This window comes from Hipposideros armiger, unplaced genomic scaffold, assembly GCF_001890085.2.
Source record: "Hipposideros armiger isolate ML-2016 unplaced genomic scaffold, ASM189008v1 scaffold_42, whole genome shotgun sequence".
Lineage (NCBI taxonomy): Eukaryota > Metazoa > Chordata > Mammalia > Chiroptera > Hipposideridae > Hipposideros > Hipposideros armiger.
The window spans coordinates 2,846,584-2,870,977 of NW_017731392.1; the positions used below are offsets into that span (position 1 = coordinate 2,846,584).

The following is a 24,394-nucleotide window of genomic DNA, read 5'->3' on the forward strand; positions in this document are numbered from 1 at the left end:
GACTCAGCAAGATATATCAAGGTTTTAGCCAAATGCTGCAGAGGGAGACTGTTTCATTTAACTTCATTTTTTCCAGCCAGAGCTGGCTCCAAAGCTGGTTTTTCTGACTAGGTTGTTTGCCACACGAAAAAGCAAATTCCCAGAGGTTTCTGCGATTGCCGAGATCCCATGCAAGCTGACTGCTGCCACCCACCCGCCCACCCACCCACTAATAAGACATAATGCCATCCTATTTTTGGTAACAATTAAAGGGCCTCCCGGTGCAAGCAGAAAGCTGTTTATTTTCTGTTACATCACTTCGCTTTGCCTTCGAAGGCTGGTCTGTGTTCAGTGTTTTCGTGGTGATGCAAGTCGGCTCTCTCCTCCAGCAGTTGGATCCCTCCCATCTCACAGCACCTCACAGGTCTCTTCCCTGAGCAGTGCATTGCTGGAGAGCGGAGCAGCTCACGAATCAGCTGCAGGTCCCTGTTTTGAAAAAGCAGAGATACAGAAGCAAAGGAAAAGGGTGGACTCCTATGTGACCTGGTCTCAGAGCAGGACAATCACCAGCTGAATTCCAGAAGCCCTGTTCATGTTTGGGGAGATTGTGTCGACTGCATGGAATCAGAGAGAAGCCAAAGGATGGGAAATGCCTGCATCCCTCTGAAAAGAATTGCTTATTTCCTATGTCTCTTATCTGCGCTTTTGCTGACTGAGGGGAAGAAGCCAGCGAAGCCAAAATGCCCTGCCGTGTGTACTTGTACCAAAGATAATGCTTTATGTGAGAATGCCAGATCCATTCCACGCACCGTTCCTCCTGATGTTATCTCATTGTAAGGCCCGTAAGCATTTTGCTATCTAATTTACGATTTTAAAATTCAGGCCAGTGTATTGGGGGCTTTGCATGTATGGGGAGAAGGGCATAGAGAGAGAGATTGATTCCTCTTGCACGCTTGGCCATTTGACAGTGTTAACATTTTGCTGCATTTAGAAATTTTGATTTTGATTAGCTGCTATGAACATGCTTAGATTCCCCCCCACCCCCCGGAACATTATTATGGGAAACCTGTGGCAGATTCATTTTTCCTGCTCCATCTGGGAAGGAACAGAATTGTACTTCATAAAATTGTGTCGAAATATTGACTGTTTTGCTAAACTGGATTAACATAAGGTTTGTTCTGTGTGTGTCTTTTTGTGTGTGTGTCTGTTTGTTGGTTTTGTTTTGTTTGTTTTCTTTCAGATCCTTTGTGAGATCTGGTTTTACTGAAATCTCAGAAGGGAGTTTTTTATTCACCCCATCGCTGCAGCTCTTGTGAGAAATATTTATATCATGACTATTTTTAAATATAGCATATATTTGGATAAGCCTTCTAGTAAAATGATCTCAATATTAATGTTGTCAAATGTGATTGTATTTCTGGAAAGAAAGAGAATATCAGTAAAGTGAGAGGTAGAGATGGTTTGTTTGGGACTTGATACCGACGGTGCAGGTTGATTCTTGTCGATGGTAAATTTGCTAACCTGTAATACTGTCTACTTTCATGGCTAGTTATGAAGTTATTGAAATGTGACAACCATGATCCCAAGTCCATTCCACTATTTTACTTTCATTTTTGACTTGGGAACTTTGGTTATTTTGCCCTGGAGTTTTTGAATTAGTCAGTACAGAACCCAGCATAACATATGCGCTCAAGATGTTATCTCCTGGGGAACCCGGGCGGGCTGCTACTCTGTATGATTTACCATGGGGGGGGGTGAGGGGGGAAATCTGGGTTCTTTCTAGGTAATTCCTTAAAAGATTAATTCTGCAGAGACTGTTTGCTAATCTCATCTAATTTATAACTAGTCCCCTTGCAAGGAGGGAAAGAAAATATTAATATAGGATAGGGGCAAAGGATTAGTCTTAGCTGTGTATTTTGAGTTAGCCACGAGGGAACCACATACTTATTCTGTGTCTCAAAATAGTCACACACAAAAAATAATATTTGACTCAGATCTCTCCACAGGCATAATGCTACATATATAATTTTTTCTGATGTGTAATGTTTGGCTATTGGAGTGCTAGTTCTCAGAGCAGGACCCCGTAGGGGTCAAGAGGTCCCCTGGTGCTCAGGTATCAGGCAACAGGCTAGGTTGTAGTGACACATTTCCAGAAGGGGATTAGCCAATTGTCAATCAACTGTGTTTTAGTTATCTTAACTGGATGATTCAGAACCCAAGTTTTGGGGTTCCTTTTGATTGTTTTTGTTTTCTTGCCTTAACTGACCATGTGGCTGTTCGAAGTTAGATATACAGAAGCAAACAGCATAGATTTGAAATTGCATAGACCTGTGTATAAATCTCACCCTGCCACTCACTAGAAACTATGTTTGTAATCTTGTACAAATGACTACATCTTTCTGAGCCTCAGTCTCCTCATTTGTAAAATGGAGAGAAAACAGAGATAAATAAGATTTCAGGAGATAAAATGCTTGGCATAGGTCAAATGGTTACACATTTTATAAATGGTAGGCTTTAAAATTTTTACATGAAGCTAAAAAAAATCACAACTTATTGTTTGTCTGTGAAAACCCAAATGGGTTTGACTATTTCATGAATTCACAAACCTGATCAGGTGTTTTGACATTATGCAACAGTGTTAGCTGATGTCCTTCTACCAGCTAATGTCTTTGAGTAATTAACAATTGAGTAGAATACTCCTAAGGCATTTATGTGTTTGATTGAAGGCTAATGGTATAATTAGGGGAAGTGTTAGCACATCAAACAAATCCAAAAAAGATAGAGTCTTTAGCACATACAGGGTTAAAGTCTCTAGTGCTGGGATAAGAATTGGTTGTATCTGAGAAAGTGATAAATTGTGCTTATGTTGTTCATTTGTTAAATAAATAAGTGGCTCACTTAAAAAGCATCTTTCTGATGAGCTGTGGCATCTCTCTCCCTCTAGGATAGTTCAAGTTCAAGAGGTGTCAGTCGACACATACTACTCATATTCCAACACTAGGTGGACTTGTGCAGTGACACAGAAAGCCTGGATTGATCAACCTAATCAGTTAGCACATCTCCACTTTGTTTTTGCTGAGTGGACCCAGCCTCAGCAAGCACAGATGCTGGACAATGTTATAGAAATAGTTCCCGACTGCTGCAGGGTAATGTGATTACACGTATTTAGAATCACAGAGGGAAGCCAAGGAACTGGTTTTTAAATAGCCCACACCAAGTGTGTGCCATGCCCCTGTATCCCATGCTCCAAGTTCCTATGGAACATTCCAGCCCTTATTTCTAAAAGCAGTTCGGGTTTCAGAAATAACAAAAGGGAGAGTAAGTCTTGCCCTGTATGTCCTTACTTAACTCACATTGGCTAAACTAACCTCCGCATGGCGGATTTGTGCCAGAGCTGATATTATGCAAAATTGCCAAGGGTCAAAGTTTGTCTCTAATCTTCAGAACACTGTTTCCTAAAGATTTGGTTCCTCAGTCTTACTGCCCAATGTTCTCTGCTTCCTCCCATCCTCAGGACAGGGTCTAATAAGCTCATTTTCACTGAGGAAATAAATGCTAAGGCTCCAAATATGAACTGTGCCGTAATCACAACAGTGGTGGAAATGGACGGCTCACCAACAGAAAGAGTTCTGTGGGACACGGCCACCCAGTGCTATGAAAGTTGCACTTGGGCTGTCTCCCCTCTCCTCCCCCACGTTTTGAAATATAACTAAGGGGTCTGAATTTGCCTTTGCATGACTTTGCCATCAGATAAGGTGTTGATCACACCAGCCACTGTTTGCAATGAATTCTAATGGCATTTGTGACCACAGATTACCAAACTGACTTGTCGTATTCTGTCTGAATCAATTCTGCCTGATTCATGTACAAAGGCAGTTGGTTTCTTGCCTGTTGTTCAAAAGGGGGAGAAAATGCCCCCTTCCCCTCATACATCCTAACAATTTGATAATTTCATGATGGCACCAAATGCTTTTTCCGGCCTTCTGTAGAGACATGATGAGAAGTACTTTTTGAAATGTCAGCCTGGGATACTGAAGGAAGACGTAGTTCCTCCTTAAGTTATACATAGTGTCTGGGGAGAAGATGCTGGTAGGCCATAGCTGGCAGTGTGTACTGGAGAACAAGAAAAACAAAAGCCCATACTCTATAGAGAGAAAAATAAATCCAATACAAAATCGTCAGATTAGTTGTACAAAAAAAAAAAATATATATATATATATATATATATATATATATATATAAAAGATTTCATTGGGGAATTGGGGGAGGGGAACAGCATTGGGGAATCGGGAAAGGGGAACAGACAAGTTGCTGTTCTTTTGTTCTTCAGTCTAGTGGAGGACGTTGCTTCACTGGCCCATGTTGGTATTATCATTGCGCTCTTCCCGGGTGAGGCGGTCGCTCACCAGCCATTGGACGGCTGCTCACAGTGGCTCTTGGCAACTCACGCTGGCTGCCAGCCACTCACAGTAGCTTTATGACAGCCCCACTGCAGACTTACTGCCGCCTACGCCATCCCCGGCAACTCACAGCAGCCCAGCTCCAGGTTGAGCTGTTGTTCACCAATCTTAGCTGTAGAGGGCACAGTGTCGCTGACCCTCATGTGGGATCTGAACTGGGGCCCTGCTGCTCAGAGCTGGCGTTCCAAGCCAGCTCTTAACCAACACACCACTCGGCCAGCCCCCAAAGATATATTTTTTAAAATATCTCATTTCTTGTTTTAAATGACAAAACCTTTCACAAAAAGATAAAAATTAAAATGAAAAAAATGCCATTTCATTGAGGTTTTGCATAGGGCCGGCTGTGAAACATAACCAATGAATACGATTATTCGAATTCTAGTTTGCTTTTCGTGAGAGGGAGTGATGTTTGTAATGAATGTAATTTACAGAAATGTGTTTTCACACATTACAGCACTTCTCATCTACAGACTGAAATCCCCAATGATATAGGTTCATTACAGAAGTAAAATTCAAATTTAAAAGAATAAAATGAGGCCACACTGCCAATTGTTTATAAAATTTTTAATAAATGAAATGCCTCCAACTCTTAAGAGAGTTCTAGTTGCATGAAGTAAATTACAGGGTTGGTATGAGTATCATGCTCCAAAACAAAAAATCTACATGTAAGAATTCAGTGTGATCAGAAAAAAAATCCATTTATTCCAGTGAGATTTTTATCTTACTTGAAGCAATAGAACTGATCCCTCGGGGGGGGGGGGCAGGGGGGAATTGTTATTTCTTTTATTAATCAACACAGAAGTACATAGTCCACAAGAAATCAAAAGCTAAAAAGTGGAAAAGCTAATAGTATGAACAAAGTAAATAAGTCTAGCCTTACTAAGGTTTTATTGTTTAGTAGCTCAAAATGTTATTAGTCCAGGGTAAAATATTCATGGTCTATCTCACCTTTACAGTGTTTGGCCTCTTTTTCTATTCTTCCTTATATTACAAGTATAAGAAAGAAATAGCAATCTTCAATGACTACTCAAGCCAGACCTATTAGCTAAGAGGGCTTATAGAGGAATTAGTATCTGGTTGTAGATGAGCGTGTTTTGGTTTTTGCTCAACTAATGCCCCCACAATGGACCAAGAAGTCACAACTTCAGTCATCCAGGCTGTTTTGTCTATGATTCATCCAATGACCCACAGCTCTGATTTTTAAATTAATTAAAATTTGTTGTAACTGTGCAAACTAACCCTGTACCACAAATATTTTCCCTGAAAGTGTATTTCTTCCTCTCAATTATTGAGGCAAAAAACTTAGGAGTTACCTATCCCTTGTCCCTCACTGTCCACTTCCAACTGGACAAGTCCCCTCTTTAGCAGCAGGAGAATCTGCCACCTCCTCTCTGCCCAGGGCCATAGCCCTAGCTGAGGCTAAACTCGCTGTTTCAGAGCTTCTGCACTGGCCTCCCTGCTTCCAGTTCCCATTCTACCCACCTCCCTGAGTGTTACCTTCCTGAAACACAGATCTCATCATGTCTCCCTCATGCTTGGAAGCCTTTGATGGTTCCCTAGAAACAGGGAAAGTCTGAACATGTGAGTTGGTATTAACAGAATTTGGCTGTTTGTCCAGGATCACTCTCACAATATTGACCACACACCACACACACACACACACACACGCGCGCGCACACACACACACACACACACACACACACCCCAAGCTCCAAACAGACTGAACTACTTTACTCTCTGACCTCTGTTTTCTCAAACTCTAGGGACTTTACTGATGTCTCTAGTGCTTCCTGTCATTTATTAGAGCTACTTGTGCTGCATCTGCCCGTGCCTCTCATGAAGGATGATCAATAGCTAAGGTCTTAGAGAAGAGCCTGGAGGTATAAGCCTAGACCTTGCTTATTATCTATTTGCTGAATTCAACCCATATTTTGACAGATTTTATACTAAGGTCTCCTGCTTTCCTATCAGTAGATAGTCTTGGTCATGGTCACACCCTTATGTTCAGTTTTCCCTAGTAGATTTCACAGGAACTAAGAGCGTGGAGGTCTGGGAAGTGAGCCGAACCAAAATATTGTGAAGAGAGAATGTGCTCATGACATTATAATGTCAAACTTCCTCACCGGAGATTTCTACTGTGCCAGAACGTAAAAGCCAAAGTATCCAAAGCTTTTCCTTAGACCCACTGCTTGAATCTCATTTGTCCCACTCTGAGTTTCTCTAGGCCTTTGACATGTAAAAAATCTAATTTAGGCTCTTAGGCTCTTCACTTGGCTGTGGAGGCTGACTAATCTCTCTCCTGTGAAGGGCAAAATTCCCCCTTTCTCCATTCTCCAGTCTGACAGGACATCCAAAGGGAAACGTTGGTTAAGCATTATTAAGATGGAAAAAAAATTCACTATCACAAAGATAATTTCCTTTTTGACTTTTATGTTTGCTTAGCCAAAATGAGTATTTATTCACTGTATAGCTACAAGCAATAACAAAATGAAATTTAAAAACCTCCCATTTCAGCAAATACATTTTGGGGTTTTACTGTGCTGCAGGCACAGCACTGGTCTTTGTGAGGGATACAAAGATAAGTGACACCTCTCCCATCTCACCTTGATATGACAGCCCTAAGCTGGGGGTGATCCCTAAAAAAGGTAAATTATATTTTGCCTGTGTTTGAAAATATTGTAAGGTAGTCTTGGTGAGCTTTCTCATTTTGTTCAGAATGGTAATCAGTTGAGTGTTAATGATGGTGAGGCTTTGCCAGTTGTCGATCCTGTGGCTGATGATATAGGCTACAAAATGATTGCAGGGGCTTTACAATGACAGCTGCGATATCAAAATGGCTGACCCCAGTGAGCTGGCAATGTGGCGGGTAGCAAAGGACACAGCTTTTGTGGTCAGATAAACATGGGTTCAAATCTCCACTCTGCTGTTTGCTGGTTCTGTGAGTTTGGGCAAGGTTAATCAGGCTTCATTATGTGCATCTACAATATGGGAATAACCATAGTACCTATTGCACAGGATTACAGTAAGGATGAAATGAAAGGATACATGCCAAGTGCTTGGAACAGTTCCTGTAACTCAATAAACATTAGCTTTTATTATAGTATCTGAAAATCACTTTAATTTGAACAACCATAACATCAGAATAATATCTGATTGTATAGGCTGGGTCTACCTACAATCCCAGCTTTAAATTTTTATTGATCTACACCTAGGTCTCCATCAGAACCTGCTAAGAAATCTCTCCTTCACATATTTCTCACAGAAAACACGAACTATTTACCTTTCTGGGGAAAGGGGGAAGGGGATAAGCAGAGCCCTCTCACTTCTTTCTCATGAAAAAAACAACTGGCACCACATTTTGTAAAACATATCAGTTTTTGTTGAAAATAATTAACATTGACCAGTGCTCAGATGAGTGGTTCTGCAGCAGGGTGGTAAAAAACCTGAACTAGAAGTCAGGAGACATGGGTTTGAAATCCAGTTCAGCCACAAATGGGCTATATGACCTTGAGTTGGTCACAAAATATCCCTGGGCCTTAGATAGTATCTGTGTAAAATACCAGAGATAGATTAAATTATGGTTCTCAAACTTAGATGCCAATGGGAGTCGGGATGGTAAAGTAAATGAAGGAAACAGTTGAATATACGACAATAGGGAGTGGTAGTGACTGTGGTAAACCAGAGAAGACATGTCTTACCTAAAAATGACATCCTCAGCTTCAACATATTATTGCTGATGAGAATGTGGTACATGCACATGAGGCCATCATTTCGTAAGTTTCTGAGGAAGGCAGAAACCTGGAAGCAGATTCTGAAACAGGAGAAAGACCAAACAAAAAATAAGTTTGCATTTGAATTCACATTCAATTAATTAAGGTCTCTTCCTAACTGAAAACTCTATTGTATTTTATTTAATTTTACAAACAGAGTTACTCTAAACTAATATAATATAGAAAATGGTCTTGTTAAGGAAATGGACAAAATTTATTATATCAATTCTAACAGACCGGTAAATTGGATTGTTAATTGAAAAAGCCTCATAATATGAAATTGGCTATTATGAAAAAATAATGTAATTACTAACTTCCCAAGCAGGTCCATTGGGACTTTACCAGGACCTCTCCATGGTGGCTGATGATAAAACAATGTTTCAATATCCCTCTTACGGGGCAAGGATTGGAAAGGAATTGTTGGGCCTGCTTACATGGCAAGATGGCAGGTAGCTTGCCTGTGTAAAATGTAAAATTAGAAAGCAATGAGCCTTAAAAAAAAAAAGAAAAAAAAAAGACTAGAATTTATATGTATAAAAAACCCTTGACTTGAAGAGAACTTCTTGTGGGAGGTCATAGAGTCTTCCCAACTGTGCTTCCATGGCTAACCATTTCTAGATCCTTCTCAGAGTTGTCTTCACTGCCAGTTTACAAGTCATGCGATAAAACCAGTTTTGCTAGGGGGCGTTCACCATTTTTATATTGCCTAATGCTAAGCACTGTATATATCTCATTTTTTATGTCACCATCACAATAACCCTGAGAGGGGGTATGATATTTTCCGTTTTGCAGATGAAGCACTGAGTCCTAGAAGAGTTAGGTAACCTCCTCAATGTCACACCCCTAATAAGTGGCAGAGCAGGGGGTTAAGTCCACAGCCTCACTTTTAACCACTTCTGTCTACTTCTTCTTGAACATGAATCAGTGGGCTTGAATTGACTTTGTATAGTTTTGTTCCAAAATCAAATTTCTTCTCAAAAGATCAGCCTTTGCCATTAACAAGGGTATTCAGGAGAATGTGTCCTGATTCCTGGAGACAATTACTGAAAAGGGGTTTCAAAAGCCTTTTGAAAGAGCGGCAGCATTGCTGGCAGGAACACCTAGCTTCCCTAGGAGTCAACTCTCATTTGTATGTGTAAGCTCTGTTCCCTTTGAGAGAGAGAGAGAGAGAGAGAGAGAGAGAGAGAGAGAGAGAGGAAACGAGCGAGAGACAGAGGGCTTATTTACTTTAAAGTTATACCTTAAGCCAATGTTTTCTAAACGTCTGTCCTGTGAAACAGTTGTCCTGAAAGAAAAGGGTTCTGTGCTCACATAAATTTTGGAAACTGCACATTCTATCCCCGGTTGGCTATTCACAATGCACCTTGGCATGGAAAAGCCTCTGGACTTATTTCGTTTTTAGTGTCCCATAGAATATTGAGTCTGTGGACCATACTTAGGGAATCTATGCCTTTGGTATTCACTGTATTAGCTTAATTATCTATACCTCACCAGTTCTAGAAAGGCTTGCTAGCAGCGCTTAGGCAGGTAGAAAGAAACCCATCTTAAACACCTTAGATCATCTATCTACATATAAGGAGTAACTCAGACAATTCTATTAGTGTGGGTTCATTGAGTATGATACCTGGGGCTCAGGCCTTACCACCAGGCTATGCACCTGGTCATGTAGTTTGGCACACATGCTTCTTTGGGGACCTCCCAGGGATGCTTTAGCTTTCAGAGGAAGTAGATCATCACTGGCAGCCCATTCAACAGGAAAAAGGCCCCTGAGTTTAAATTTACAATCTCACTGTTTTTGTTTGGAGCAGGTTCCCTCACAGTTATTCAGCCAGTTATTAAACCAGTATTTCCCTGGGTATGTTCTATAGAATAGTCATTTAGGGTAAAGCTCAATGATAAAAGGGTCCCATTATCAATATGATTGGGAAACTGCGTATTTAATTTCTTTTTGAAGAGTTTCAATTTACTTAAAGATAGAAAGGTTCGTGTAATTAAGAACACTGACTAACTTCACTTACCCACTTTTCCCAAATTTATTTGGTTTTTTTTGTTCATGTCAAACCTCTCGACCCCATGAAGGCATTGCATTCCAGGGCATACACTCTGGGACCACTGGGCAAGGCTGCTCTAGATTTGCAGCAGACACTGGAGATCCGATGGGACTAAAAAGACAAAACACAGCCTTGCCCATGCCCGTCCCCAGTCCGAGTGAGAAGAGCATGCCTGAGCACAGAATCCCAGCTCCGCCAGTCACAAGCTTCTAATCCTTTTACCTCTCTCTCCTCAGTGTTCTTTAGATTTTAAGTTGAGGCATAGATTTTAAATGGAGACAGTTGAGAATTGAAATGAGCTAATAGATGGCAAAATGCTAAAGATGAGGTTTAGCACAGAATAGGCTTTAGAAAAAAATTAAGTCCACTCTTGGTGTTTCAGGACCAGGGAGATACAGACTGAATTTGTAAATAACACTGGGAGATGGGCTGTGTACTATTATACCAACTCCTTAAAAAAAAAAAAGGTTGACTATCCTGGCATGAGAGGTAATAGACTATAAAACCAAAGGGGTAAGCCATGCTGAGATCCTCTGGCATGCATGGCAAGAATATTCCAAGGGAAACTTTGCAAATCTAACACTCACATTCTCACTCATCCTGGCCCTGTTGCTGACAAAAGATGTGACATGGGGTAAGTCACTTACCTTCTGCAGGTCTCACTTTCATCATCTGTGAAAAGAGGAATTGAACTACATATCTCTCTGGGGGGGTTCCCCCACTCAGATGTATGTGGAGCTAAAGTAAGGTTATTTTGCGCATTGAAGAAGTGGTGGGTGGTCTACTTAAGAATCAGTTGAATTACACTAAAAATGTTTTTCAAGGATTAGATTCAAAAAGAATTATGAAATAATGAACTCATGTGTGATGCTTCCCATGTTAATGCTTTCCTATCTTGAGAGCATATTTTAAAATATTCAAACGTAAATTATTCAAATTATTCCAATGACACATGCACTGAGAATGTGTGCATTTATCTAAAGTGACTCATCAGCCTATTATTAATTATCATTCAACCAGCCCTATTCTTTTGGAAAAAGGAGAATATTGGTAACAACCAGTCTGAATCATTTAAGCAAAGGCAGCTATAAGCAAGTTGGTGAGCCCTCCAGCTGTGCCCCCAAATCTTCCAACAGCTATAAGCCGTGCATCTTGCTCTCTTATCTACAAGTATGTATATATGCATATATAAACATACAGACACACATAGGTACATGGAAGTGTGCACACTCTTGTTTACACACACTGCCCATGGCTGCCTAATTCCCCGTGTGATGCCTATCACAGTTCTCTTTGGCAGGTGAGAGTCTCACTCGACCTGTTTCTCTAGCAGTAAAACTAAGGTCATTCACTAGTTCTGGGGGCTCTTTCAGCCCTGACATTTCATGTCTGTGGTCTTTGCTTAGATATTCTTTGGCAGAAGCATTGGAGACATGCTTGTATAGACATTATCTCATGTAATTCTTAGAATCTTCCAGGAAGTATTTTTGTTATTATAATTCTTATTTGAACAGATAATTAAATAGATTCACCTACTTCATGCATCATGTGCATAATAAGTGGCAGCTGCAGGCTTAGAAACCAGATTCTCTGTTCTATACATAATCAGTGCAGTTTCCAAGTGACAACTGGGTGTTTGCTGCTCTCTTCTGTTCTTCATCCAGAATATTTACTGTATGGGAGAGCCCCTAAATCATTTCCCCTCCATAGCCAGAAGAACCTGCTCTGGACTGCAAGACAGGAGGCAGACCACCCATTGGACATTGACAATTCTGATGGCAGTCAAGATGTCACAGGTGACTAGAGGCATAGGTGTTGTTAGAGCCACAGGGCCCTGGCGTGACCAGATGCGCCATCTGGTTTGAGACGAGGGGAGATTTGCTCAGCCGGATACTCCTCCCATCAGCCACCAGCAGGCCTGCCTTCCCATCACATCCTGCTCCCCTGTAGAATCCATGCCTGCTCTTCCATGATTGAAGCCCACAATGCTCCAAGCATAGACTCATACAGCTCAAGCTAGAAGTGACCTGAAAAATTATCTAGTCTAGACCTCTGATTTGACAAGATAGAGAGGAGGAATGACGTGCTCAAGGCTACACAGAGGATTTATGATCATGTGGGAATTAAGATCCAGGCTTCCTGATCCCCTCTTCAGAATGCTCCTTCCTGGTCCCTATAAGAGGTGAGCAGCAGGGCAGGAAACCACTTCAGCGGCCCATTAGCCTTTGCATCAACACACGTGCTTGCCCAATCCTTTTGCTCTTGAGGACCCCCATCTCTGGCCTTTCAGCTGGATATTGGGCAGCCTTAGCCTTCACCTCCTTCAATGTAGCTAGATCATCATTTTCTGATCCTCTGCTCCTTCCTTTACTTCTCTGTTGCACACCCAGGTTCCCTCAGAACTCTTGAGCTCCACACTAATTTTGTTACTTTTCTGCTACTTTGCAATTAAATGCTTCTGGTCCTAGCTTTCAGTTCAGCCAGGAATCCCTTAACAACCTTATGGTCTTGCTATTGCTTATGAAGAAGTGTGATCTGCTCCAATGCACTATCAATAATAAAATGATGAAAGCTTAAAAAAAAAAAACCTATCATCAATTGGGAATTTTAAGAATGCTATTGTAAGGCTGGCCGAGTGGCTCAGTTGGTTAAGAGTGTGAGCTGTGAGCAACACTGTCATCGGTTCGATTCCCACATGGGCTAGTGAGCTGTGCCTGAGCTGAGCTGCTGCTGAGCTGCCAACAGGTGGCAGGATGGCTCAGCTGGTGAGAGCATGTGCTCTTAACAACAAGGTTGCCGGTTCAACTTCTGCATGGGATGGTGGGCTATGCCAACCTCAAACCCACAACTAAGATTGAACAGGGCATCTTGAGCTGAGTGGCCTCGAGCTGCCATTGGGCGGCCAGATGGCGACTGGACTTGGAGCTGAGCTACCTGCGCCCTTCACAACAAGGTCTGAAGGACAACAATTTGGCTGTTCCCCTTCCCCAATTCCCCAACACTATTCCCCTTCCCCAATTCCACAATAAAATCTTTAAAAAAAAAAAAGAATACTATTTTAAATACTTGTTGAAATCAAACATGCAATTGTGAGAGATTATTACTTATCCAACTTACAGGATGCTTTACACAGAAGTGAAGTCATATTTCTAGATAGTTGCATTTTAAATCAGAAAGAATAAAAATATATGAACTGAGCACAAAACTCAATAAATATCTTAAGGAAATCAAAAGAAAATAAATAATAAATTAGAAAGCAGTGGGAGTAATAAATAAATCCAAAATTTGATTCTCAGAAATATGATTAAAATAGCAAACATTTAAAGAAAGCAATATTCACAAATGGGGAAGGCATTAATTCTTCAAAAAAAAGCTTTGGGTAAATTTGAGTAAATATTCAAGAAAGAATCAAGGCAGTGTCTCACCTTACATCATATATAAAAGTAAGTCCCAAATGGATTAGTCAAGTGTAAAAAAAAAAATTAAAAAGTGGGAGGTGTAGGTCATTTTTCATTGATCTTTGGGTACAACAGAATATTTTAAGAATAAAAGGAAAGAAAAAAAATACCCAATAGAAGCTGATATATTTTGTTTAAAATGTAAAACTTCTTGTGTAGACAGTTAATTATTAACTATTATGATGGATATTATGATTTTTGTGATATTTGACATCCTTCCAATACTTATAGTGTTTTGTTTTCATTTTTCATTCTAAATAAAAATTCATGTTCATATTATTTTAATGTAAAACTTCTATGTGTTAAAAATCATGAATGAAAAGACAATCATAATCAGCAGGGAAAACTCTTAGCATCAAATAAGATAGAAAAAGAATAGGTAATACCCTTAATAAATAAAAAGTGCTTAGAAAGCAACAACAATGGTCAAAGAACATAATTACGTAGAAAAAGAAACAAAAATTATAATACTAGATATTGGTGAGGATGTGGTAAAATAGGCATTTCTACACTCAGAGCTAAACATGTAATTTGGTACAAGTTAGCAATAAAGAACTAGAGACTTAAAAAACCATCAACAATCCAATAATGTTACTTTTAGAAATCTGTCCCCAGCCTATCCTAAAGAAATAATTAAAGATATGGAAAAATATTTGTATAAGAGGATGGTCATCATACTGTTCATACTAATGAAAGTTGAAACCAACAATTAAAAAGCTAAATAACACAAAATTCACCTGTTAAAACTATATTATTGAAAATTTATTGTCATAAGAAGTTGTCCATGATAAAATAAGTACATGAAAAGGAGGACACAGAAAATATAAAAATTATTATCCCAATTCATTCAGAAGGTACACTGATCCCCACCAAGTCTTCTATGATGGTACTATCATGAGGAGAACAGTCAAATCCTAATCATATTATCGCAGACTCTTGCTACATGTAGCTATGGGGACAGGGCAATCCACAACACCTCCATGAACCACAGCAGCTGTTCCAGCCAGACTTGCTTCGAGGAGCAGAGAACACCTCAGTCGCCACAGGTGAAGGGGGGCTTTTGTACCTGACTGGAAAGCTCACCATATGCAGCCCTAGTGACATATAAGAGCCACCTGGGGAACTTTTAAATATTCCCATGCACAGGCCACACACCAGGTATAGTAACCAGAATCCCTGATGGCGAGAACTGGATATCAGGATTTTTAAAGCTCCTCAGGTCATTTCAAGTGTGATCAAGATTGGAAAGCACTGGTTTAGGATCTAACACAGATCTAGAAGGCTCCCCACTCAGCCTTTATGCACACTTCCTTTTACACACGTTTCTCCTTCACTGTCTGCTCTTTCCTAAGTGTGCCTTGCACATACTTTTACCTGCCATTGATCTAACTCAACCCTAAGCTGTCCTTTCTCCTTCAGCTCTTCTGCCAGCTGGCTCCATCTCTACTGATTCCAAATCCTCACGAAGTGACTCGTCTTTAGCCACACTCACTTTTTTGAACCAAGCTACTTGGGCCATGCCATGCTGACTGACCTCAAAATTAGCGACTCTGGGTCAGAAGCTGAGTCCTTCTTGCCCCTAATAATCTAAGGAAAGGGATAGAGGTTGTATAGTATAAAACATGGCCACGAGGGTCTGACCCAAGTCTGTTGTATGTGAAGATGGGGTGGGGTGGGCAGTTTCCCTAAAGAGGGACTGTGGGATTCTTGAACGTATCTGGCTCAAAAACAAGTCATAATATTGAAATCAAACATATTCAGAAGAATTCATAAAAAACTAAGGATTAGAGTTTCACCATGTTATAGAACATGAGCTTTTAAAGTCTTTTTAGCTTTACGCAGGATAATAAAATAGATAATCCACTCATTATATTTAGAATGTATGTATAATTTTACAAATCTTTGTGCATGGAATCCTTATTCACAGAAAATTACAATTGAATTTAGAATTGAAGGACTAAGATATTCATCACCAGCTCAGCCAGAGAGATTTTTTTTAGCTTTTATAAGAAACCTTTTAATTTAAATACAATATACATAAAGAAAAGTGCACATATCCTAAGTGTAAATCTTAATTTTCTTAAAATTAAGACTTTGGGTTTTTTTATAGGAATTTTAAGTTCCCAGCAAAATGGAAAAATGCACAGAGATTTCCCATATACCCTCTGCCCTGACCCACACACAGCCTCCCCATGACCAACATGCCCCACCAGAGCGGTGCATTTGTTACAATTGATGAACCTACATTGTCACCCAGAGTCCATAGTTTATATTGGGGTTCACTCTTGGTGGTGTACATTCTATGGGTTTGGACAAATGTATAATGACATGTATCCATCATTATGGCATCATGCAGAGTATTTTCATTGCACTAAAAATCCTCTGTGTTCTCCCTATTTACCCTCCCCGCCCAAGCATTACTTTTTCTAAAGTGAACATCCTTGTAACCAGCACCCAGAAACCCAGCATTATCATTACTGTGATGACTCCCCTTGTGCCTCCTTCCAGTTACGTAGATCAGTTTTGCTGGGTTTTGTTCCTTATATGAGTATAATCACATAGAATATACTTGACTGTGTTCTGGTTTCTTTCCTTTAACTTAAATTTGTGTAATTTATCCTTTTTTTTTTTTTTTGCCTGTAGTTGTAGTTTCAACCAGAGGTTTTAATCCTTGAAATCTAGTTCAACAAACATTCTTCAGCCAGAAACTGTGCTCGGGGCTAGGGACACAAAAGCAAATAAAGACAAGTCCCTGCTCTAAGGAACATTCAATCTAGTAATGTAGTAATGACCAGAATTTAATGTAAAATGAATTCCACTTTGTTTAACAAATATTTATTCAGTGTCCACTATGGGACAGGCACTATTACAGGTGATAGGAATGAGCAATGAACAAGCCGACAAAAATTCTACTGGAAATGCTCTCTTTTATCTCCCTGACACGTGTGGGCAAGTTCTGTTTGCTAATATTGATTTCCCACTCTGTTTGCATCAGATTCAACATAAAGGAAACTAGTGAGATCAGCTATTTCTTCTGGTGATTTGAAGTTGGTTCAGCCATGGGACAGTTTGCAAACCAGTGAACGTGGAAGTATTTCTCTGTATCTATTTCTGCCTTATTCCATTCTCTCCATCTCTGATGCTGTCTACACAGAATGAAATGAAAATCTGAAACCTAAAAAAATCTTTGGACATTAGCTTACCTTGGAGTAAGGCTGATAAATTTTGTTTTCCAGAACCATGAAGTAAGAAGACGCAATTGCCAAAGTTGTGACTACAATCATAAACCTTTGAAGCTGTTATAATAACTATGGGCATCTAATATGCATGACTATTCATTAGTGTTGACTTTTCAGAGCCTAGTAAAATAGTTGAGTATAAAGCTATGACATTGGAGGGAGGACGGATAGAAGAGAATACATCACCCCAGAACTGATAGCTTAGGAAGAAATGCAAGAGGTCATTTAGTTTGGTTTGTTTGGTGTGTGTTTCCTCCCATTTTTATGGAAAATTTCAAACATATAAAAAAGTAGAGATAATAATGAAATTCACTCCCACGTACCCATCTTCCAGCTTCAAAAATTGTCACCTCATGCTTAATTCATCTCTAAACCACTTCTGTCTCCTCCCTTTATTATTTTGAAGCAATCCCAACTATCAAATAAGTTATTCATAAATGTTTAGAAAATGAGATCTCCTAGTTTTAATTTTAGTTAACAGGCTCAGAGAGATGAAGTCACTAAGCTAGTGGCAGTTATTTTTAATTCCTAGACTTTAAAAGTAAAAGTCAAAAAGGTTACAACAGAGAATATTGGAATTTTCATAGTGCAATGAAACAGTATATATAAGGTGTGAATTGTCAAATTATGTTAAACATCTAGTCTGGTCCATGAGTATGGTCACATTTTGGACAATGGTTAGAGGTGGACTCTGAGCTTCCTGTACACAAGAGCCTTAACATGTAGACTGAATGTCATTTAAACCCATTATAAATTTGTCATCAGTACATGCAAAACCTTATTTTTAGCTTGTATCAACACTTTATCTAACAAGTTCCAGACTTTAATGTTAACTCTAAAACAAAAACAAAACAAAAACCTGTTTTGTATTATTTAATCTATGACTATCTCTTTTGAGCCTCCCACTCAGAAAACTGGCAAGTTCTCCAAGGAGTTCAACAGGGTGTGAGGACTGCTGGGTAATATTCCTTTTCATCAGTATTTACGAAACCAAATCCCTGTGGATTTTGAAATTGCAAATAAATTTGTCCAAGTTAGTGTTATTTTCAACTATTTAGTAATAAAATGTATCTAAGGCTCCTCCTAAACCTTATTGCTTCCTATCCTCAGCCTGTTTTATTTTCAAAGAAGGAGCTTAGTTGATGTTCACTGAGCCTGTGCCAGTGGCCTATCTGCTATGAGATATCACAGCACAGCTGAGCACGGAGCTACTTTTCTAGGTTCCCCAGGCTTAAAACCGCAGAGCACCATTGTTTGGGCTGGTCAGATGCTCCAGGAGTTTTTAAAGCAGAGGGAAAGATTCTGTTGTGCCTTTTTCATGAAAATGTGCAAAATGTTGATTTGGCTGTCATATTACCCGATTGTATCTCAAAATGTTACCCCGGGCATGTGACATCCATCACTGTGAGGGGTGGGGCATGAAGCCCCCTTCTTTGATGAGCATTTGATGAGGAGATAATTGGGGATTTTAAAAAAGCTACAAAAATAAATAACACTGTAGAAGGCAGACATCCAGACATTCTTCCATACATAACTCCCACTGACTCATTTCTCTGAGAGATGAAGCAGGAAAAATCGACAATCTGTCAATTTAACCATTTTCAATGTGTACTTTTTCTGGGCAGGTTATTCACATCGAACTCCTTTGATGTGATCAGTGATGATGCTTTTATTGGTCTTCCACATTTAGAGTATTTGTAAGTAAAAAACACCTTTTTTTTAACATAATGATTCAGGACAAGTGCTCTCAGATCCCTACAGTTGTCTGACAAAAATATTATAACCTATTGCAGATTCATAGAAAACAACAACATCAAGTCCATTTCAAGACATACTTTCCGGGGACTAAAGTCTTTAATTCACCTGTAAGTATGACTGTTGCTATTACTTTTTTAAGTTTGCACATGGACAATGCAGTTGGATAACCTATAGTTAAAGCGCACACTTTGTGGGTATCCATGAAAATTTAAGAAACCCAAATGATTGCTCTCCAGGCACACTTGTCATCTCTCCCTGTCGTCAGCCAGCATGTGTCCAGGGAATTTATTACTATTAATATGATTAGTCAAAAGCAGCCATAATTAGAAAAACAATCTAATGCAGGGAAATTGTGTGACTGAAATAACTTTCTGATTATCTACATCATTTCTCACTTTGTGGATAACTACAGGTTTATAGCTTGATTTGATATTTGCTGTTTTTCTTTTTCTGTATATGCCCTGACTTTATATACATGTAAACATATATTATAACCACAGGCAATGTGTACATAGTACCTGCACAACTTGTTTATAAATGAAATATTTAATTATTCAATGGGTGATTAGGGTCAGTCGTTCTTAACAGGAGGCAATTTTGCTTCTTCAGGAATATTCAGAAAGAGCTAGAGACATGTTTGGTTGCCATGACTGGGGGATGTAACTGGCACCTAGTAGACGGAGGGCAGGGATACTTCTAAACATCCTACTGTGCACAGGACAGCCCTCATAACACAGAAGTATCCAGCCTACAATGGCATGGTACTGAGCTGAGTCTGAGAAACCCTGGACATGAACCAAATAACTTGTCTCTCCTAGGCTCCCCTGCCCCCTACACACACACACACACACACACACACACACACACACACACACACACACACACACGAATGTATTGTGAAGGAAACTAGAAGAGCATGAGAAGAAAAGGTACTAACATTTTTTAAGTTCCTACTATTATGTGGATCATTCTGCTTTACATGAATTTTCATTTAACCTTCTCAACAATCTTGCCAGACAGGTACAAATAATCCCATTTTAGAAATGAGGAAACAGAGGCTTTCAGGGGATATATGACTAGTGAACTGCATAGTTGTAGAATTATGATAACATCAACTCAATAGTTGAACTGCAATGGCTATTCATCCATTCAATGACTATTTCTTAGTGCTTAATATGTGTCTCTTTAGTTAGATAAAGATGCAAGGGAGCTAAGTGTCATTCTTTTGACTTTAACGTGTTCCTTCATAATACCTTCTTCCCAGCTCTGTTCTAGGCCCCAGGATGCAGCAAGGGATGCAAGAATGCCTGCCCTTAGAACCTACATTCTAATGTGTCCACATGGTCATCATGCTCCCTCTACCAGGCCCTGTCTCTACTGCTGTTTGGATTTGCAGCAAGGGGGAACTGATGGCCAAATGTATTTTACAAAATCACTATACCTTCCAAGGCCTCTGTACATAGTTGTTGTGATTTTTAAAACCCAGCGTTTGCAGTGCTGCTCTGCATGTCCATGACATAATGTAAGGCAGAAATGGCTGTGATGGCATGAATGTTATGCCATTTTGTCACAGAGCCAAACACAGCCAAACCTATTGGATTGTCAGAAAAGTCATGATGCATGTTTGTGACAGATGGCACTAGTTCATTTTTGGAAGTACTAGAGTCATTCACATCTATGTTATTGCTATGTCATTTGACAGCTGACAGGTCTAGCTTCATTCTAAAGAAAAAATGAGCAATTTGGTTGAGTTTTGGAGATTTTACAAGTTGAAGATGGAAGACAAAACTGTGCATTTTTGCCATATTTTACTGTTTTACTTCCATAAAGGGAAGAACGCACATCAAGCTTGTGAAAAGTTGCATAAAGTTTATGGTGACAATGCTCTACGAGAATGTCAGTGCCAACGATGGTTCACAAAATTCCGTGCTAGTGATTTTTATCTCAACAATGCTCCTCGGTCAGGGAGGCCCACCGAGGTTGATGACGGCAAAATAAAGGCATTGATCGAGTCAAACTCATGTTACATGACACGAGAGATTACAGAAACATTGAACATCCATCATTCAAGTGTTCACGACCACCAGAAGAAGCTGGGATACATAAGCAAGCTCGATATTTGGATTCTGCATGAACTCAAAGAAGTTCATTTGACAGAGCGTATAAACATCTGCAACATGCTCATTAAACGTGAGGAAAACGATCCTTTTTTTTTTTTTTTTGAAGCAACTGATTACTGGTGATGAGAAGTGGATTGTTTACAACAATGGGGTGTGCAAACATCCTTGGTCCTGATGTGATGATTCGCCTCAAACAATATTAAAAGCAGACATTCATTAGAGGAAGGTTATGCTCTCAGTGTGGTGCAATTTTAAAGGTGTCGTGTTTTTCAAGCTCCTACCAAGAAACCAAACAATTTGAATGTGTACTGTCGGCAATTGGACAGTTTGAATGAATCCATCATCCAGAAACGTCCAGAGTTTGCTAATTATAAAGGAGTTGTGTTCCATTGTGACAACGTGAGACCACACACAAGTTTGATCACCCGTCAGAAATTATTAGACCTTGGATGGGATGTGTTGCCACACCCACCATACTCGCCTGACCTTGCGCCGTCAGACTCCCACTTATTTCGCTCTCTTCAAAACTCCTTGCGTGGTATAATGTTCAATTCAGATGAGGCTGTAAATCAGCACCTTGTTCAGTTTTGTGAAAAACTATTAAGATAGGTCCTTCTATGAACGAGGAATTATGACGCTCACTGAAAGATGGCAAAAGGTTATCGAACAAAACAGGCAATATATCATTGATTGATCTTTGTTCTTTATATAAATAAATGACCTTTGAAAAACATAGACAAAATACATCATGACTTTACCGACAATCCAATAATTTTTCAGATGATAGTAAATAAAAGAAACAGATATATGGAAGGAAAAATGGAAGTTCATGACCCCAACTTGGATATCTATTTGACTCACATAAATCCCCTTCAACATCACCTTTGTCCAATGCTCATCACCATGAGAAGCTGAAGGAAGGATGTAAGACCCAGCTGTCCTCTCTGGGAACCCATGATACAAGCCTTGCCATGGCCCTCTAGTTCACTCAGCTGTATCTTCTCACCAGCCTAAAGGCCTACCTCACCTGAAGGCAGGCAGGTGGGCAGGCTGGCAAGAGGGGAAAGGAAGGGAGGTTGAGGAAGGGAGGGAATTGGAGGAAGGAAAGGGGGAACTGAAAATCATCTATAAAACACCTTAGTGAAGACTATCCATTGTTTGATTAGAGCCTAGTATGTCTATCAAATGAAATGGGAACTTAAATTTGGGTCATAATGAGGCCCCTTCTTTAGAGGTATGAAGACTATAAGAAAAGGATATTGGTTCGGCACGTGCTTAATACCTAGATATGTTTAAGCTTAAGGGAACAGTAAAGGAGGCTTCAAAAAGAGAGGCCTAAATCTTAAGGGTCAAACAGACAGTGAAAGAGAAGTCCCCGCCTCTCTGACTGGGTGCTGAAGGTGGGAAGGAGGTGTTATGGGAACAGGGTACAATCGACTGAGTCAATATGACCCTTAGAGCTCTTGCATCTTTATCTAATACTTAGGGGTTGATTCATATGGCATTGCCAATATTAGACTGTTTCTTATCGACAAAAATTGCAATACCATATGGTTTATCCCAAATAAGTCTCTACGATGTGCCACACAAAGATGAATAAGACCCAATTCCAACCTGGAGGAGCTCAGTCTGCCAAGAGGAATTAGACAAACAAATATTTTCTCACTGAATGCCTTTATCCTCAAGTTATGTCCTTTCTAATTATGCTCTTTTCTAATTCCTTCCTTCCTTCCTCCCTTCCTTCCTTCCTTTCTTTTTTTCTCCTTTTCTTCTTTCCTTTTTTCTTTTCAAGGAGAGATGGGTAGGGAGGATTTGAAACCCAAATGTTCCTCAGACTGCTCAGTACATCAAGTTCATTTTCCATTAATTACCACTTATAAATAAATCTGACATTTGTTTGAGCCATTAACTTCCTTTTTAAGATTTTCGGTTTCAAAGTGCACTTCTCTCTACCTCAGACCAATTCTTCCCAGTCGAAAACAAATGTTCAAACAGTGAAGAATGATCACCTCATCCTCTAACCTGCATATGCTGCAGGGAGAGTTTACAAAGCTTTTTCATATTCTTGACCTCGTTATAGCCTCCTGGTGACCTTAAGAAGGAAGACAGTAGTCAGTAGCACTACCCCTGTTCACAAATGAGAACACAAAGGTGCTCCCCGAGTTTAAGTTGCTCCTCATTTTAGTAAGTAGTAAAGCCAGAAGTTTCCCAAGGTCTTTAACAAGCCATTTAATGCCCTCTCCACCATGTCAGTTATAGCAGGACCAGAAAGCTTTTATTGAGCTGGCTGGATTCTTCCAAGGGACATGATTTGGGGAGCAAATATGGCTACAGAAGAAAGAGATCCTGAAGACAGGAACCCTACTCTCACTCTTAAGTCTCCAAATGCAAATAGTTGGGATCAAACATACACTTTTAGATCCAATGGGTTCCCACTCTGGCCTAACATTAAAGCTGCTCCAAGGGGCCTATCTGAGCAGTTATATAAATTCAGCTATAGGTCTGGCCGAGTGGCTCAGTTGGTTAAGAGCTCGCTCAAGGGTTTGAGCTCTGAGCAACAGCAGTTCGATTCCCGGCCTGAGCTGAGCAGCCGTTGAGCTGCCAACAGGTAGCAGGATGGCTCAGCTTTAAAAAAAAAAAAAAAAAATTCAGTTAGTTCCTCAAGAAGCAATGAGCTTATCTCACCTTCTTATATATCTATCTCAGTGGACTTACTTTCTAAAGAGACATTTACAGACAACTGAGAAGTTACTATACAGACCCCGTCTCCCTCAAGCTAGCCATCAGTAAAAGGAGAGTTCCTTATATTTAGGACCTTACAAAACAAGTCAAATCCTGTGACCTCTTTCGATTACTTTGAATTACTATCCTAATGTTATACATGATTAACTTAAATATTTGAATACTTTGTATATTTCAGCAAGGTTTGAATTTTTCTGATGACCGTGTATTATTTTTGAAGTCAGGGAAAACATGAATAAAAAAATAGCATATGTCCAATGATGATGAAATTTCTCAACATTAACTATTAATTTCTGTTAATATTCATTTAACAGAAATTTCAGTAATGTTTCCCCTGGGCGCCACATAAGTGTCACCATGGTTAAGGATCAGTGGAGGCAGGATTGTTTGCATGTTTGTATAAAGATACTTGGTGAAAATTGTCATCAACCTACACATGTTGGGGGGTACCTGCTGGTTGCTCAGCACCGTGGGAGTACAAACGACATAGATAGCAGTCCCCAATCTCAGGGTGCCTGTGTGTTCCCATCCGGGCAGGCAGGATGTCTTGGTTTCAGCCTTCACAATGTCATGCATGTAAAGAGGCAGTGTGATGTAGTGGCTAAGAGGGTCATCTCTGCCACCAGACAGCTTGGGTTCAAAGTCTGGCTTTACCCCTTCCCAGCTGTGGGACATCAGGCAGGTCACTTAGTCTCATTATGCCTCAGATTTCCTATGTGTAAAATGATAGTAATCACCTGTAAAAACGGAGACAGGGATAATAAGGAGCACCAACATCAAAAGGTTGTCATGAGGGTAAATGGGTTAATCGATGCAC

General features: G+C 39.9%; 1 protein-coding gene across 4 annotated transcripts in view; it reads left to right on the forward strand.

Annotated features, from left to right (window-relative positions):
• The first annotated feature begins 232 nt into the window (after positions 1–232).
• LGI1 (leucine rich glioma inactivated 1) overlaps positions 233–24,394 on the forward strand; it is a 39,308-nt gene continuing 15,146 nt past the window's right edge. The window contains exons 1-4 of one of the 4 annotated variants that reach the window (XM_019639082.1): positions 233–812; positions 1,220–1,291; positions 18,583–18,654; positions 18,751–18,822. In XM_019639082.1, the coding sequence (XP_019494627.1) occupies positions 598–812; positions 1,220–1,291; positions 18,583–18,654; positions 18,751–18,822 (431 nt within the window). In that variant the 5' untranslated portion in view covers positions 233–597. Of the gene's footprint in view, positions 813–1,219; positions 1,292–16,764; positions 16,964–18,582; positions 18,655–18,750; positions 18,823–24,394 lie in introns of those variants that run through there. The other 3 variants (XM_019639079.1, XM_019639083.1, XM_019639081.1) reach the window with 3 other exon arrangements.